At 51.8% G+C, this 17,480-nt stretch overlaps 1 protein-coding gene across 1 annotated transcript; it reads left to right on the top strand.

Annotated features, from left to right (window-relative positions):
* Positions 1-8,462: 8,462 nt before the first annotated feature.
* Positions 8,463-16,839, top strand: RBP3 (retinol binding protein 3). The gene is given in 31 exon segments (XM_054729327.1): positions 8,463-8,475; positions 8,478-8,610; positions 8,612-8,684; positions 8,686-8,785; positions 8,788-8,832; positions 8,835-8,921; positions 8,924-9,191; positions 9,193-9,296; positions 9,509-9,757; positions 9,760-9,800; positions 9,803-9,842; positions 9,845-10,343; positions 10,381-10,473; positions 10,475-10,557; positions 10,560-10,613; positions 10,616-10,662; positions 10,664-10,808; positions 10,811-10,967; positions 10,969-11,061; positions 11,063-11,128; positions 11,130-11,218; positions 11,221-11,301; positions 11,304-11,336; positions 11,400-11,424; positions 12,989-13,038; positions 13,041-13,197; positions 14,757-14,849; positions 14,851-14,896; positions 15,711-15,747; positions 16,453-16,573; positions 16,575-16,839. Coding segments are annotated over 31 exon segments (3,387 nt in total).
* The last annotated feature ends 641 nt before the right edge of the window (positions 16,840-17,480 follow it).

Below are 17,480 nucleotides of genomic sequence, written 5' to 3'. Positions count from 1 at the left end.
AGATTCAACCATATAAGTGATAATGAGTGCTGGCAAGGATGTGCAAGAACTGAGACCCTCAGAGACTGCTGGCAAGAAGGTAAAATGGCGCTCCCACTTTGGAAAACAGTTTGGCAGTTGCTCAAAAAGTTAAACATAGAGTTACCATATGATGCAACCAGTCCACTCCTAGGCATATTCCCAAGAGAAATGAAAATGTATGTCCATACAAAAACTGCACACCAATGCTTATGGCAGCATCATTCACAAGAGCCAAAAGGTGGGAACAACCCAAATGTCCATCAAGTGTTGAATGGATTAACAAAATGTGGTCTATACGCACAATGGAATATTATTCGGACATAAAAAAAGCAAGTACTGGCACATGCTACAACTTGGATAAATCTTGAGAATATGCTGAGTAAAAGAAGCAGTTACAACAGACCACATGTTGTATGATTCCACACATGTGAAGGTCCAGAACAGGGAAATCTATAGTGACAGTAAGTAGAGTGATTTCTTGAGGTGAGGAAGCAGAGGTGAGGGATGGCAATGGGGGGAATAGCTGAAGAGTGCCGGGTTTCTTTCTGAGGTGATGAAAATGCTGTGATGGCTGTACATTTCTGTGAATATACTAAAAACATTGAATTGTGTGCTTCAAGTGGGTGAACTGCATGCATGTGAATTGTATCTTAATAAAGGTGTTTTTAAAACATTAAACAAGACCATGTTCAAAAAAGTGATAGAACATGGTGCAAATAGGATGATTATTTTTCAAATCCATTCTGCCTTCCAAAGCCTTCTCTCTCTATCCCTGCGCCTTTTTCTTTGTGTGACTCTAAGCGTCTCCTCCAATCCCTCCCGATTAGGTTGCCCTCAGAACCTTGAGCCAGCCTGTCCTTGGAACCAGGCCCAACAGGGACCAGATGCCCCCGCAGACCAAGCCCTCTCGGCAGCCTGGCTCAGGACACGCAACCCAAGGGGCCCTCGTTCAAGAATCTGCACTCAGCCAGAGCTCGTGGGGATGCTTGATGGAGGTGGACCCGCGGGGGCTAGGACTCTCAGTGTCACTAGAAACTGCCTTGTCCTGACCCAGGCAGCATCCCCACCTCTCAGGATCAATTCCACAGCAGGCACCTTGGACAAGAGACATAGAGAAGGCCTGCCAATGTCTGCCTCTTGGCCCAGGCCCTTCTCTTCTCTACTCCCTACCCCTCTTCCTTGGCCCAGAGCCAGTCCTCACATCAAGGAGGCTTCCTGGTGAGTGGTTCCAGCCTCACTTCCTGGGCCTGAACCATCCCGAGGCCCCAGGCCCTCCAGTGTCTGCCCCCTACCTGCTCCCAGGCTTCCCAGGTGGCTCCTGCTCATAGATTTCCAAGACTGTGATTTACTAACCATTCCCAGCCACCCCCAGACCCCATCCAACTCATCCCATGTTAATCGCTGGCTTCCCAGGAGGCAGGAGGTGGTGGCTTCACCCCAGCATACAGCGCACTATATGTTATCAGAGACATGGCATTGCTGGGGTTCATAATGCCATAGGGATGCAAGTCCCTGCTCATGCTGCCCCCTTCACCACCACAAGTCATGCCTGTAGCTGTGACACAGACCCAGGAACCGAAGCCCAGGTAAGCAGGTGCAGAATCCCTAGAGAGCGGTGATGTCCTCCCTTCCTTCAGCTGGTCATGCTCCCCAGCTCTGTGGTCTTGGGAGAGTTCTGTAAACTAGCCCAGCCTCAGCTTCCTCACCCACAAAACAGGATGGGAAACAGATAAATGCAATATGAATCCACCCTTAGAAAATTCTTAGGAATCTCCAAAAACATGCTAGGATGAATAAATAAACTTAACCCCATTGAAGGATATAAGATTAATACAAAATGAATAACTGGAAGTGAAAATTTAAAGAAAAACTATCATTTACAATAGCACCCAAAAATGCAAGAAATAGTTATACATTTAACAAAATATTTACATGATACATAAACTGAAACTATACAACACTGATAAATCAAAGAAGACCTAAATAATAAAGAGATATACCATATTTATGAATTGGAAGACAAATTATGAATTGTCTTCCAAACTGATCTATAGATTCAAGACAATCCTAATCAATTGTTTGATTCTAAAATCCTTTATCTGAATCTCAAATTTATATGGATAATCAAAGGAACTAGAAAAGTCAAAATAATTTTGATGAAGAATAACAAAGTTGGAAGATTCACACTACATGATTTCAAGACATACTATAAACTGTAGTGACCAAAACAGTATGGTATTGGTCAAAAGACAAACAAATAGATGAATGTAACAGAACAGAGAGTACAGAAATAGACCCACACATATGTGGTTAATCACTTTTTGACCAAATGCCAAGGCAATTCAGTGGAAATATTTTCAACAATTAGTGCTGGATCAACTGGATAATCACATGGAAAAAAATAACCCTTGACCCCCTACTGCACACCATACACAAAAGTTATCTCCAAATGGATTATATATGTGAAACCTAAAACTATGAGTCAGGGGTGGGAAACCTTTTTTTTGCCAAGGGCCATTTGGATATTTATAACATCATTCTCGGACCATACAAGATTATCAACTTAAAAATTAGCAGCTATATTCAGTCAAGCATTTAATTAAATCACCCTAAGGCCTTGGTAGGGCCAGAACAAATGATTTCTTGAGCCTTGTACGACCCATGGGCTGGAGATTCCTCACCCCTGCTATAGGGCTTCTAGAAAAAACATTAAAGATAAGCTTTGTAGCCTTGCGATAGGCAAAGATTTATTAGATATGGGACAAAAATATAAATTATAAAGGAAAAATTGATAAATTGGAATTTATCAAAATAAAAACTTGATCTTCAAAATTCATTGTTAAGAGCATGAAAATACATGCCACAAAAATTAGTGCATATTAGTATATATGCAATATATGTATTAGGCAAAAGACTCATCTCCATAATATAAAAATAACTCCTACTTTATCAATAAGAGAAAAACTCCCCTCTCCTCCCAACCCCAGCAAATCAGCAAAAGATTTAAACAGACATTTTACCATAGAATATATACAAATGGCCAATAAATATAGGGTGACTCCAAAATGTATACAGACATTTTGAATAATTATAAAGACAATGTTTATTAAAATACATTTCATTTTCACAATTGAGCTATCATCTGTTAAAGTGTGTAAACATTTTTGGGACACCCTGTATATAAAAAGACTAGAGGCCCAGTGCATGAAAATTCATGCAGTGGAGGAGGGATCCCTCAGCCCAACCTGCCCCCTCTCACAGTCAGGGAGCCCTAAGGCCAGGAGGCAACCCAGCAATCAGGGGAAGGCGACGCCCCATCACACCTCTGCTGCTGCCACTGCTGGCAGCTCAAACCTCTGTTGGCCCTGGTTACCTGAGCCTCGGGCAGCCCTGGGAGGCTGGGCAGCCACCATCTGAAGCTTGCCTGCGCTTCAGGCCATCCCTGGGGGGCTGGGGGGCTGAGGGAACTGGGGGACTCTGGAGGCAGGCGCTCAGAGCAGCTGGGCCTGAAGTGGGCCCAGCCACTCCACGCGCCTGCCACCCCAGCAGGGCTGAGGGGACTGGGCACCACCATCTTGTAGCTGTGGGCACTGCCATCTTGGAGGGCATGACAGTCAATTAGCATATTCCCTCCTTATTGGTTGTGGGCGCCACCATCTTTGAGGGTGGGACAGTCAATTAGCATATTCCCTCCTTTTGGCTGTGGGCACCGCCATCTTTGTGACAGCGTGAAGGTCAATTAGCATATTTCCTTTTTATTAGACAGGATGCTCAATACCATAAGTCATCAAGGCAATACAAATTAAAATCACAGTGAAAAGCCACTATATGCCTATTTGAATGGCTAAAATAAAAAGTCTGGCCCTAACCCGTTTGGCTCAGTGGATAGAGCGTTGGCCTGTGGACTGAAAGGTCCCAGATTCGATTCCGGTCAAGGGCATGTACCTTGGTTTCGAGCACATCCCCAGTAGGGGGTGTGCAGGAGGCAGCTGATTGATGTTTCTCTCTCATCGATGTTTCTAACTTTCCCTCTCCCTTCCTCTCTGTAAAAAAATCAATAAAATATATATATATAAAAAAAAGTCTGACTATACCAATTGTTGGTATTGATGTGGGAAAATTGAAAGACTCACATATGACTGGTAGAAATTAAATTTTAGAAAACAGTTCGGTAATCTCTTAAGACATTAGGCATGCAGGCCTGTCCTACAAAATAAAAGCCTATGTCCACACAAAGACTGATACACTTTCACAGCAGCTTATTGTAAGAGTCATTCACATGTAAGTCTATCAAAACATGAGTGGATAACAAATTGTGGTGTATCTATAGAATGGACTACTACTCTGAAAATAAATAAATAAATAAATAAAGGAATTAATGGTACACTCGATAACATCAGTGAATCAAATCCTTGAAGTAAAAGAAGTGAATAAAAGAAGACAGACAAAAATTAGTGCGTATTATATAATTCCATTTATATAAAATTCTAGAAAATACAAACTAATCTATAGTGTTTGGAGATGGAGATGCAAAGGGATATGAGGAAAATTTGGGGATGAGGACAATGTATGTTATCATGATTGTGGTGATAGTTTCATGGGTGTATAACATATGTCAAAACTCACCAAATTCTGCACTTCAAAATGGGCAGCTTATTATACATCAAGTTGTAAGAACAACAACAGGGAAAATATACATTTATTATGCAATTTACAAGTTACTGAAAAATATAATAAATAAAAGAGTGCTCCCTTTGATTCAGCAAGTCCAGGCTTGGAAATTTATTCTACAAAAACAGAAGTGCCAATGTATTTGAGAACATTTACCACCATGTTGTTATAGAATCAAAAACAGAAACAACGAGCCCTGGCCAGAGTGGCTCAGTTGGTTGTAGCATCGTCCTGTACACCAAAGGGTGGCGGGTTCGATTCCAGGTCAGGGCATATATACAACTAGGTTGTAGGTCAGGGCGCATGTGGGAGGCAATGGATCATTGTTTCTCTCTCCCATTGATCTTTCTCTCTCTCCCTTCCTCTCTCTTCTTCTCTATAGAATTAATGAAATCAGTCCTTGAGTGAGGATTGAAAGAAAGAAAACGCAGAAACAACTTAAAGTATCTCTCATCAGGAGGATGGATCAGTACGTTATCAAGGACTATTGCACAGCCATTAAAAAAAATACACTATATGTATATACTTCAACTTGGAAGGATGTTTCTGCTATATGTCTAAATGAAAACAAAATGTAAATTACTGTTCAGACTGTTATGAAATGACATCAGATAGATGGACAGATGGATAGGTGTTCATAGATGGATGGACAGGTAGATTTTCCTCATATGTGCTTCCACGTATGAACACATTAATCTGTTGCTATTTGCTGGGCTAGAAAGTCTTTGGGGGAAATTTGACATATTTATGAATTACTTAACTTGTAAAACTATGTTTTATTTTTATTCTTTAAAAATTAAAAAGAAAAAGGATTCAAATCAACACAAGATTCAACTTGCTTTGAAATGCACCCAAAAAATAGGTTGGCTTGAGAAGGAGCCCAAGAGACAAAAGTACGATAAAGAAAGAGTAATAAAACATCAGTGGTAGAATCTAGGTAGACAGCACATGGATATTTGCTGTACCACTTGACAATGTCCACAATGACCTTCGAGGGAAAAACTAACATGAGGTGAATAGATGATGATGATAGATAGATGATAGATAGATAGATAGATAGATAGATAGATAGATAGATAGATAGATAGATATGGATGTGAGTGGGTGGATAAATAACCAGACAGACGAGGCCTCTGACCACTGCAAAAGTGAATTCAGGATGTAACAGGTGCTTCTTCCTGGGTTGCCCAGAGTCAGGCATACTTTTTTTGACCATCCCAGGAGCACACCTTCTGAGCCTTAATCTTATGCCGGGGTCAGTGTGGGGTGCACTCTGGAGTGAACCCCAAGTCTGGGCATTTCCCAAGTGTACAGACTCTCCATATATACATAGGTCTGTGGAAGGTTTGGGGCCTCAGAAGTACCTGGTACCCCAGGGTCCTAAGGGCAATGCCTGCCTCTTGGGGCATCTCTCCCCAACTTCACAGAGGAGCTCTGGTCACAGGCTGCCACGTACCAGCTCCTACTGAGTTCTCAGATTCTCCAGCCTACCTGGGAACGCTGTTGCAACAGCACTGTGAGATTCTCCCTGAGGAAGCCAAGGCACAGAGCAGTCATGTCACCTAATCTACATCTCTAGTCTAGAGAGCATAGGGTTTTGGAGGCATTCCTAAGCTCACACTCTTGAGACTTCTGCCCATGTGGCTGTCTGTACATGGGAAGGGAGGCCAAGGCTTCCAACTCCATCCCAACTCCAAAGTCAACACTCAGAATCACATGGGAAGTCCCTGTAGCCCCTGGGCCATGCCAGGTAGAGCTGGGTGGGAGATGCATAGCATCTCCTGTTTTCATTCTGAGATCTGCACCCAACCTGCTCTCCTCTGTCCAGCGCCAGACACCCCTCGCTCCTGGAGAGTATGGAGAACTCTGGGCACAGAATGTCCTCCCAATGAGCTCAGGCCACACCCCAGGAGGGCAGGTTGCCTCCTCCTGCAGGCTCTCTCTAACTCAGTTACCTCAGCGACTCACAACAAACTCCAGTTTCTCCTCCATGAGGCTCTGGGCCATTCACCTAAATCCAGGTGCAGCAACAGCTCCAGGTATCCCATGTTGAGCCTGCAGGGCAAGCACTTTCCCCAGAAAGAGACTTCTTCCAGTTCTTTGCCCCCACCCCCCCTGGCTCAGGCAATGTGGAGACGTGTCCTCAGAAGACCAGAATGCATGCTCAGAGCTGGGATTCCCCAAGTGGAGGGGGAGCAGGAGGAGCAGTCTTCCTAGCGGGGACTAAGGAGGCCTTGCTATTATTATACATCAGGCTCACTTCATTCGCTGCAAATGGAGTGGTGTGACCATATGTCACTTGGGCATTAAACAAATCCTAATGAGCTAAAAATATGTTTCTTTTAGCTAATTGACCTCTTTGGCCTTCATAAACCACTTGGTAAACATCCTCAGATAATGACTTCCAGAGAGTAGATTGTGGCTGTCAAGTGTGCTGAGAAAGCCCGACCCCTACCCAAGGCCGCCTCCTCCGGCTGCCTGCTGAGCACACATGCGTGCCTGCCTGCTGTCTGCACAACCCACGTGTGTGCTGGAGATAACAGGCCAATGGAAGGAGGTGAGCCAGGCCGCTCTCCCCGGGCTCTGCCTGGCTGTGTGCCCATGCTTTCAGTGGTGGTTGTCTCTGAGCCATCGATGTCTCACCTGTTAAATGAGGGAAACGCCCACCCCTGGAGGGATGCAGAGAAAAAGAAGGGGTTCTGGTCCTAGACAGGACCCACATCACTTCCATGTGAAGGAGCAGGAACTGGAAAACTGCGAGTCCAGCAGTTGATCACCTGGGACTGGCCGTGCTTCATGCAGGTAGGGAGAGTGGTCTGGTTACCTGTGGGCCCTGGGACAACAGGGATCCAAGTCCTACTCAGGTGAGCAGTGGGCTGTGGCCAAGCTCTCAGCCAACAGGAGAATGGATGCTCCTCAGGCCTCAGAGCTAACTTCCTCTGACCTGGAATCCCTGATTCCGTGATGTCAGAAGACAGGTCCCCTCCTCACTCACCAAGCCCCACACTGAGGTCCAGACATGCCATTCCTATCATTTGGAAGCTGTCAGGAGGACCGCTCTGGTTCCCTGGCGGCATGAGCAGGGCCTAGGAATAAACTCCAAGCTCTGAAGTTGATGGGGGCCTTGGGCTCGGTCTCTGCACTGTGTGAGCCAATGACCCCCAGGCTTTCTCTCCACCCCACTTCCCCCACCTACTAAATTGTTTCTTTAGCCAAGAAACAGGGATAATTTCTAACAGGGAGAACATGTTAGTAGCTAGGTGCTTCCTTCTTGCTTGATACTGTGAAGAGCTTTACGCCTATTTTCCCCCTTTCTGTAATTACACAGTAAGTGAGACCTAAGGCCACAGAGAAGAGCGGCAGAACCAGGCCTCCCGTGAATTCTATCTAGTTCCAGAGCAACGGGAAATGCTATTTTCTTGCAAGTTAATGACTCCACTTGCAAGGAGACTGTCAGCCTATATAGCATGGAGCCTGAATGTGGCAGGAACTCAGAATAAATGGTCGCTATTCACATGATTATGCACCGAAGTGACACAGCAAGATGAGATTCAGCATACCTTCTGGGTCAAACCAGCCTGTGCCAGCCCGGGGCTGAGGAGCTTGGATTAGCTGGGATTAAAGGCTAACTGGAGGTGGAAGCCGAGCCTCAGCTCCACATTCAGCCTCCGACCTGTCTGCCCGCTGACAAGGCCAAGGAAGGAAGGCAGCCACACGGCAGCAAGGGTGAAGGCAGCTCTGTGCAGGAGCCAGCCCCCTTCGGGGCCCCCATGAGGAGGGAGTGGCCCTGCTCTTGTCCACGCTGCCCTGTGGCCTGGCTGGCCCCACACATCTCTTCCTGCCGCGCCTGGTGCTGGACGTGGCCAAGGTCCTGCTGGGTGCCTACTGCTTCCCAGAGAGCCGGGTGGGATGCAGGGAGCCATCGGCCGGCCAAGAGTCATGAGAGCCTGGGCACCTCGGACCCTCGGACACTGGCCCACGTCCTGACGGCGGGCAGGAGTGCAGAGCTCCTTGAATCACCCCTCCTGGTCACCTCCTATGCGCCTCCGGCAAGTCCCAGCACTCACCGACCTCACACAAGAGGAACTGCCTGCCGGGTACAAAAGGGCATCCGCCATGATGTCCTGGAGGGCAACGTGGGCTCCTGCGGGTGGACAACATCCTGAGCCAGGCGGTGGTGAGCAAGCTCGGGGGCTTCCTGGCGGCCAGTGTCCGGAGGGAGCTCAGGGGCCCTGCACCGGGGCATTTCTGGCATCCCCTACCATCTCCTACCTCTCCTACCTGCACCCAGGAAACTCGGCCCTGCACCTGGACGCCATCTACGAGAGCCCCTCCAATACAACCACCGAGATCGGGACCCTGCCCCAGGTCCTGGGGGGAGGTGCAGTGCCCACAAGGAGGTGGTGGCCCTCACCAGCGGCCCCCCTTGCTGGAGTAGCGAGGACATGCACACATCCTCAGAGGCGCAGGGCCGTCGCGGTGGGCAAGCGAACCCCAGGGCCTGGGCCTCCTGACGCTGAGGCTAGGCCAGTCCCATTTCTTCCTCACGGTGCCTGTGTCCAGGCCCGGGGCCCCTGGGCGGGACAGCCCGCTGTGGGAAGGCAGTGGATGCTGCCCTGTGTGGAGACGCCCCCCTCCCCGCCCTCGAGGAGGCCCCAAGGGAGGCCCTGGCCATCCTCAGCCTATGCAGGGCCCTGCGGGAACTAGCGTTGGGGGACCGCGTGCCCGCCCTGCGCGCCTGGCCTGCGTGGACGTCTCCACTGTGGCTCCCAGGAGGGTCTGGCTGCTCAGCGCCGGTCTGCAGTCTGTGTCCCAGGACCCAGGCTCCTGGTGTGGGCCGTCAGGCCCCAGGAACCTCCGCGGAGCCTGAGCCTGGAGCCGCGGCCCCCCCAGCGGTGTCCCAGTGGTGCAGGAGGAGAAGTTTCCCGGCAGGCCCTGGGGGACTCCGGGTTCCAGGGGTTTATGCTGCTGGGCCATGTGGGCTACTCGCTTCGGCCACTTTGCCAAGGCCTCTGTGCTGGGGTGCTGGGCCCGTGCATCCTGCAGCAGGTGTGGGGGCCTCTGCAGGCCGCGAGCCCCTGATGGTGGACCTGTGCAGGAACCCCGTGGGGGAGGGCCGTCCTCTGAGGTGTCCCTGCTGCTGTCCTTCCTCCAGGGCCTGAACGCCAGGTTGTGTGCCTCTTCACCACCTAGGACCGCAGCACCAAGGTCACATGAGAGCACTTCAGCCTGGGGGCGGGGGCGGTTGCTGGGCCAGCACTGTGGCTCCTGGGCTCACCACCAAATGGCCAGGCCACCAAGGAGCTGGACTTCCTCCTGCCGTCGCCGGGCTGGGCCACGCTGGTGGGCGAGATCACCGCGGGCAGCCCGCTGCACAGCGCACGTGCCCCTGCTGCAGACCCCGAGGACGGCCTGGCGCTCACGGTGCCCCTGCTCACCCTCATCAGCAACCGCCACGAGCACTGGCTCGGGGGCGGCGAGGCGCCGCATGCCATCCGGCTGGCCAAGGAGGCCCTGGACAGGGCCCAGGAGTGCTGGTGTTCCACCGGGGCCTGGAGCCTTGGTAGAGGGCACGCGTGTCTGCTGGAGGCTCACTGAGCACAGCCTGAGGCTGTTGGGCAGATCGGAGACCTGCTATGAGCCAAGCTGGCAGGGGAGGGGGAAAGGGCGGGCGAGGGGGTGGGGTCGAGGGGGCGCCTACCACACAGCCATGGACCTGGAGTCCTTGGCTTCCCAGCTCACGGCTGACCTGCCTGGGGACCACCATGCTCTGCTGCTGCACAGAGGAGGCGCCCCCTCTCCTGCCCGCTGCTCCCCCAGGAACCCTCCTACCCCATCCGGGCCTGTTCAAGAGGGAGGTGCCACCAGCCGGCTGGGCTACTTGGGCTTTGATGCCATGGCTGAGCTGGAGACCATGAAGGCTTCGGGCCGCAGCTGGCGCAGCTGGTGTGGCAGAGGCTGGTGGACAGGACCGGCCACGCTGGTCATCGATCTGTGCTGCAACCCTGGCAGCTACTCCACGGCGGTGCCCCTGCTCTGTTCCTGCTTTTGTGAGGCAGAGCCCTGCCAGCACCTCTACTCTGTCTTTGACAGGGCCACCTCGAGGGTCACAGAGGTGTGACCCTGCCCCAGGAGACCAGTCAGCACTACGGCCCCCACAAGGACCTGTACATCCTGATGAGGATGTGTGCATGTCCTCGCTACGACCAGCAGGTCGGCAGCCAAGGCTTTTCTCACACCATGCAGGACCTGCGGCAGGCCACCGTCATCGGGAGCCACAGCTGGAGGGACGCTCTCGGTGGGCATCTACCAAGTGGACAGAAGTCCCTTATATTTCTCCATGCCCACGCAAATGGCCCTGAGCACCAGCTGGCGAGGCCTGGGACCTGGCAGGTGTAGAGCCCGACGTCACCGTGCCGTGAGCCAGGCCCTCTCCCCGCCCGGGACATAGCGGGCCTGCGCATCTAGGTGCCCCCTGTGCTGCAGACCGCCGGGAAGCCGGTCCCCCGACGTGGCTGCCAAACAGCCATCTGCAGAGCCGTTATTCGAGGGTGACCTCTGAAGTGGCGCTGGCTGAGATGCTGGGGGCTGATCTGCAGGAGCTGTCTGGGGACCACACCTGAAGACAGCCCAGATTCCTGAGGGTTGTGCCCATGCAGGTGAGAGGCACAGGGGCTGGGCCGAGCACCGCCCAGGTTCTGTGCGAGGTGCAAGGCGACGGCTTCCAGACTTGTTTTCACCTTTGAGCTCTTACAGTCATATCTTGTTCTCTCTCCCTCTGCATCCCATCCACTCCCATGCTCGGGTCGGGGGGGTGGGGGGGGGGGTCCCTGAGCACCTCTGTGGAGAATTGTTACCCACAAAAACTCGGTTTGGAAACCCCTGTTATAGCAGGCGCTACACTCTCCTCTGGGTGGAAGACACGTGTTTGCGGGGCTTCTCATTGTCGGTGCTGGGAAGAGTCGTAAGTTCGTGAAACACTGAGCTGAGCGGGGAATCAGTGCTGAGGCGTTTGCTGCTGGGTGGATGCGGGAAGTTCTCCTGCCCAGTGGCCAAGGGGAGCAAGTACTTCCATCAGCTACGAGCTCCATCGAGCATAGCACTTACAACAGCTCTCCACATCTTTCATCATCCATGATGGCACTGCACAGAGGGGAGCGGTTGTCTTGGGTTCCTTTAAAAGAGGGCCTGAGACAACGGCGTGGGTATAGGCGACGTGTGTGGTAGGTGGTCACCGAAGCGGGAGTGAAGGGGCAGGAGAGGGAGGCATGGCCGGAAGCTAGGTGCTTACTGGTTCCAACAGGACGCTGACAAGTGTGAGAAATGCCTCCTGCAGCCACCCCTCTGCAGCTCCTGTTCTCCATTGGCTGAGGCCCGTGCATCCTGCGCCAGGTGCGGGGGCCTCTACAGGCAGTGGAGCCCCTGATGATGGACCTGCACCGGAATCCCGCGGGGGGCAGGGGCGTCCTCCATGGTGCCCCTGCTGCTGTCCTTCCTCCAGGGCCCAGACACCGGGCCCTGTGCCTCTTCACCCCCTATCACCGCCACCCTCCTGCGGGAGCACTTCAGCTTCCACGGCTGCTGGACCTCACACTCTGAGGAAGCTTAGAGAAGGTTCTGAAGTGGAGAGCAGGCAAACAGGCATGTGCCGGAGGACGGGCCTGTCGCTGGGGTCCAGTTGCATGAAATCAGAGGGGGGCTGAGGATGCCAACAGCAGCTGCTGCAGAATTGTCCATTTTCCAGAAACAGAAGCTGAGGTCTGGAAGGTGCAGAAGCGAATGGCCCCCGGGAGCTGTTCCTAAGGACAGGACAGAGCATGACCTACAGGCCCTGGGTCCCAGTCAACAGTGGTGGCCTTGATGGCTCCTTACCCTCAGTCCAGCTCACAGAGCCAGCAGCCTTCGAGCAGCCTTGTAGAGAAAGGGGGAGGCCCGGGCATGCTGGAAAATAGGAGAAATACAATGTGGGTTCAAGTAAAAGTAATAGTAAGTGGAATATAAAGTTCCTTTCCTCAGTGACATCAAGAAGTGTCTGGCGAGAGATCAGGGAAAACAGAGTGGAGACAATGTGTAAGCCTTGCAGCTCCAGGGCATGGGGTTGGCACTCTGAGCATTCCTGGGAAGGAGGCTGCCAGCCACCTGTGGTTCCATAACCCAGGGCTACCACCCATCTAAGCTCCCGGCACCTCAGAAAGGTTGGTTCCTTTTATATACCCTTAATATTTCTCTTGCTATAAAGGAAATCTCTGTTGTCCACTTGTCTAAGCTTTAAACTCTGCTCTCTCCTGACCCTGAGCTGGATCTCTCCATCTCAGATCCCTTCCCCCAAAGTCTTTGAAGACCTGATCAATTTTCCTTCCACACTAACGTGCTTGAGGACAACATTGGCTACTTGAGGTCTGACATGTTTGGAGACTGTGAGCTGCTCACCCAGGTCTCAGAGCTGCTGGTGGAGCATGTCTGGAAGAAGATTGTACACAGGGATGCTATGATTATTGACATGAGGTCAATGGGCTGGGGGTCAGAGGTTCCTGATCAGGCCAGGTCTGCTGCTGGAAGATAGTCAGAGTTATGGGCCCAGTAGAGAAGGAAAAGAACCCTGAGAGTTGAAAAGAATTGGGTCACCTGGCTCTCAGGGCTCTGGCCAGGTAGCCCAGGGTTCTGGCTTAATTGACTGGGTGAGACCCCAGCATTGGTAGATTCTAAAAACTCTTCTGAGGATCCCAATGTGCTTCCCAGACTGAGAGTTACTGAGCTAATTTGCTGATCCCCAAAGGTGCCTGGTCACAGGATTCCATGGAGAAGAAGAGGAAAGGGAGACATGAAGAACACTGGTTCCAGTGCCCCGCCCCAGCCCCACTGAGTCCAATACTCCAGGGGCGAGGCCCAGTCATCTATACATTTGACAGGCACCATCCCAGGTCATTCTGGTGATCATTCGTGTCTCGGGAGCTAGGTCTCTACCTGTGGTTGTGGTTCAACCTGGTCATGAGAATCATAAAGCCAAGTCCCAGAGGGTATTTACACATTAGCCACTATTTACACATTAGCCACTATTGCTGCAAAAAGAATGCTTTGCCTCACAACATGATTGTTGGGGGATGCTTCCAGCCAGCCACCTCGCTTCTGCTTCTGTGCAGGTGTGCCTGAGAGAGGGGGGTTTCCTCAGAGAACAAGAGGAGGTGGAAGAATCCCCTCTGGCAATGGCCAGGGGAGGCTCCCCCTAACTCCCAGGTCCACCGGCAGCTTGCCCAGGTACGCTCTGTGGCCAAGGAAGGGGCAGGCTACCAGACAGAAGCTGCTGGAATTGGCGGAGATGGAGTTCAGCTCTGGTAGCTGGCCTGCAACATTGCCATGGCCCTGGATCCCGGAGACTGGTTCTCCTCCGGGGGAGACAAACTGTCTCCCAGGGCTCCAGTGTGTGTGCCCAGAACTTGAGTTGGGGGCTCCTGTGTGTACCTCTGATGTCTTCGTTCTCCAAATGCTCTATTAAACATCTGAATGACCTTCATGCTAAGACCCTGTCAGCAAAATAGTGCCATCTACATTTTTTAAGTAAAAGGAGGCCCAGCCTATAGGGGTGCTTTGCTTAAAGACCCTTCTAATCTGAGGTTTGGAGTTTCAGGTGCTGAGGTCATGGGCCCTGAGCCCAGCCAGACCATCCTAGACCATCAACCATCCCTGAGCTCTGTGTGGCCCAGACGAAGAGGCAGGGGCCCAGGAAGATCATGACACGGGGCACATCTAGGCACAGCTACGTGGCCTGGGACAGGCACAGCCTCCCTCACCTCCGACACAGTTTCACAGCTCTGAGCGCTCTGCACTGTTTGCCTCGGTAGGGCACTTGGACTGAGACGCCTAGTGGGTTTAGTGAAAATCTTGAGAATGCAACTGGGAAGGACAGTGTTCCCAAGATGATGTGTTCCACTGACAGGAAACACAGGGGAGCAGGCCATGGTGCAGGGGAGCAGGCCATGGTAAATAAAGGGTGGGGGGTGGGAAGAGGAGGAATTTATCAGCAAGTTCCAGCTCTGCTCTCAGTGGTCTCCGCTCCCTTCCCTCAGGTTCAACATCGGTGGCCCTACCTCCTCCATTTCCTCCCTGTGCTCCTACTTCTTTGACAAAGGCCCTCCCATTCTGCTGGACAAAATCTACAGCTTCCAACGACTCTGTCAGTGAGCTCTGGACCCACACCCACTCGCAGGTGCGTGCAGAAGCCTTTTCCTCCCTGTTCTCATTCTAGAAACATCTGGAAAATTTTAAAAAATACAATGTGGGTTCAAGTAAAAAATACAATGTGGGTTCAAGTAATAGGGACTTTATATTCCACATAGTAAGTGGAATATAAAGTCCCTATTCTACGCCATGCACTTTGCACACATGGTCTTTAATCCTCCAAAACTTGTACCATTATGCCCATTTTCTAGAGGAGAAAAATGAATCTCTGCTGAGTAGAAAATCCTGCCTAACATCACTCAGCTAATAAGCAAAATGCCAAAACTTAAACACCAGTTTGTCTGAAAACAAAATGCCTCCCGTTTGCCCCACTTCAACCACGTGCCTGCAAGACCAACGCAGACCTAGAAGGATCCCTGCCCATCACCAGACCCCACAGGGTTCCCAGTGCGCATCTCACCACATCCCCACAGCAGCTCAGCACATACCTGCCACGGACGGTGCTGACGCTGGCAGTGAGCAGAGGGCGGGGCAGGCTGGCTGCTTTCCAGAGCTATGACCCTCCCTGCCCTGTCACTAGTGGCAGTCTCACTCTGTCCCCTTGCCCAGTGCCCAAAACCAAAGACCCGGCACTCCCATGGACAAGGGGGAGCTGGGAGACCAACGGTGTGCATATGAGCCCCGGCCACCTTCTTTTGTCACCTCCTTATCACACAAGCCTGTGGGGAGCTTCCAGGGCGCACACTCAACAGTACTGAAAATATAAATAAAAATCAGGACAGGTGATTCCAATAGACAGGGAGCCGAACTGAGACTCAGGCCTGCAGCTCACGGGGTCCTAGGACTTGGACGTCCACCGTGGAGCCTCTGAGCAGGATGGTAGCGGATGAGCGGTCACTCGTACCTTCATATGAATGTGAAGTGGAAGGTGAATGCAGAGTTCAAAGATATTTTACGAAGAAAAAGAATTTAAAATGTCTCATCAATAACTATATTAACTTCATTTTAGATGAGCATATTTTGGACATACTGCGTTACACAAAGCTTTACTACCATTCAGCTGGTCTGCTTCTCTGCACTGTTTAACGTGGCTCCCGGGAAACGGAATGACTGACAGCTTGCCTTCCGGCTACAGTTCATTTGCACTGGACATCCTTGTCCAAGAGGCTTGTTGTCAAGTCACAAATCTGGCTCTTTGGAAGGTCCAAAGCGAAGAGAGTCTGTCGGGTTTGCTAGTTTTATTATTAACTAAAAGGAAACACCTTTCCCTCAGAGAAGTCAAGCCTCTTCCCATTTCTTGGTGGTAAGAGGCTGGAGCACTTAACATGCTCAGGATTGGGCGCGGTTTTCACCCCCATTTATTGGTGCACAAACTGGGGCTCAGAAAGGTGCAGTGCCTCGCGAGTGGGCACGAGGATGCAGAATTAGGTCCCAGGCCCTCCTCTCTGTGGGCCCAGACAGTGTGGAGAAGACAGGTCCCAGGCGGGGGTCTTGCCTCCCCATCCTGAGGGTCTTCTCTTTTGCGGCCGAACGCCAGGACTCCAAGGAGAGGGTGACCATCCTGACTGGGGCCTGAATGGCCAGGCCTGGAGTTCACCCACATCATGAGGAGGCGGGGCTGCGCATTGCTCACTGGGGAGGGGACCAGCAGCAGCTGCCAGCCTCCACAGACCTGCCGCGGGCACGACACACACCTCTACATCACCAGCCACGGCCCGCTCAGTGGGGGCTGCGGATGGCAGCTCCTGGGAAGGGGTGGGCGTGGTGCCCCACATGGCTGTCCCTGCGAAGCGGCCCTCACCAGAGCTCCTGCTCACTGAGGAGGGCGAGGCAGAGCCCAGGCCAGCAGGGCCACCTGTCGGGCCTCCGTGGGCACAGCCCTGGCGTGGGCGAGACCCCTGGCCCCACACCAAGGGAACTCAGGTACTCGGTCCTGATGAGGGCCCCGAGGGGCAGGAAAGGGCCCGCTGAGCTCAGGTTGGACTTGGAGGTAGAAGCGCCCTCGCACCTCACCCATCTGGCCTCTGCACCGCTGCCAGCGTCCTCTGCTACACAGGTGGGAGCTGGCCTGCCCAGTCATAGCTGTTTTGGGGAGACGAGTCCACATCGACCCCCGCCCGTGCTTCATAATCGCCAGCCCTTGGTCCCCATGCTGTCAACTGGGGCAGTTCTGTCCAAAGACTCAGACGTGAGCCACAGGCGCCAGGCACAGGTGTCAATTCACATGTTTTGTAGCCACATTTAGAAAAGTTAAAAGAAGCAGGTGAAATTAATTTCAATATTATATCTTATTTAACCCACTATATTTATAGTATATCATTTCAACACATGCTCACTATAAAAATTATTATGAATGCGATGTTTTTATACAAAGTCCTTAAAATCTTACAGCGCATTCCCATTCTCATGTGCCACTTGTCTAGTGCTCAACCGACATCAGTAGCTGGCAGCTCCATGTGAGATAAGGGGCCATGCACCCCTAACCTACTGGAGTCACCAGGGACCCAAAAGTGAGAAACCTTTAGGACTCTGCCCAAAGGGATGGGGGTGAGGCTGGAGGAGAGGGGGCACCCAGGCCAAGACGTCTGAGTGAGGAGAGTGCTGGTGCCTCT

This window comes from Eptesicus fuscus, chromosome 17 (genome assembly GCF_027574615.1).
Source record: "Eptesicus fuscus isolate TK198812 chromosome 17, DD_ASM_mEF_20220401, whole genome shotgun sequence".
NCBI lineage: Eukaryota > Metazoa > Chordata > Mammalia > Chiroptera > Vespertilionidae > Eptesicus > Eptesicus fuscus.
Note: the sequence above shows the minus strand (reverse complement) of the source record. Positions and strands in the feature narration are given on the sequence as shown.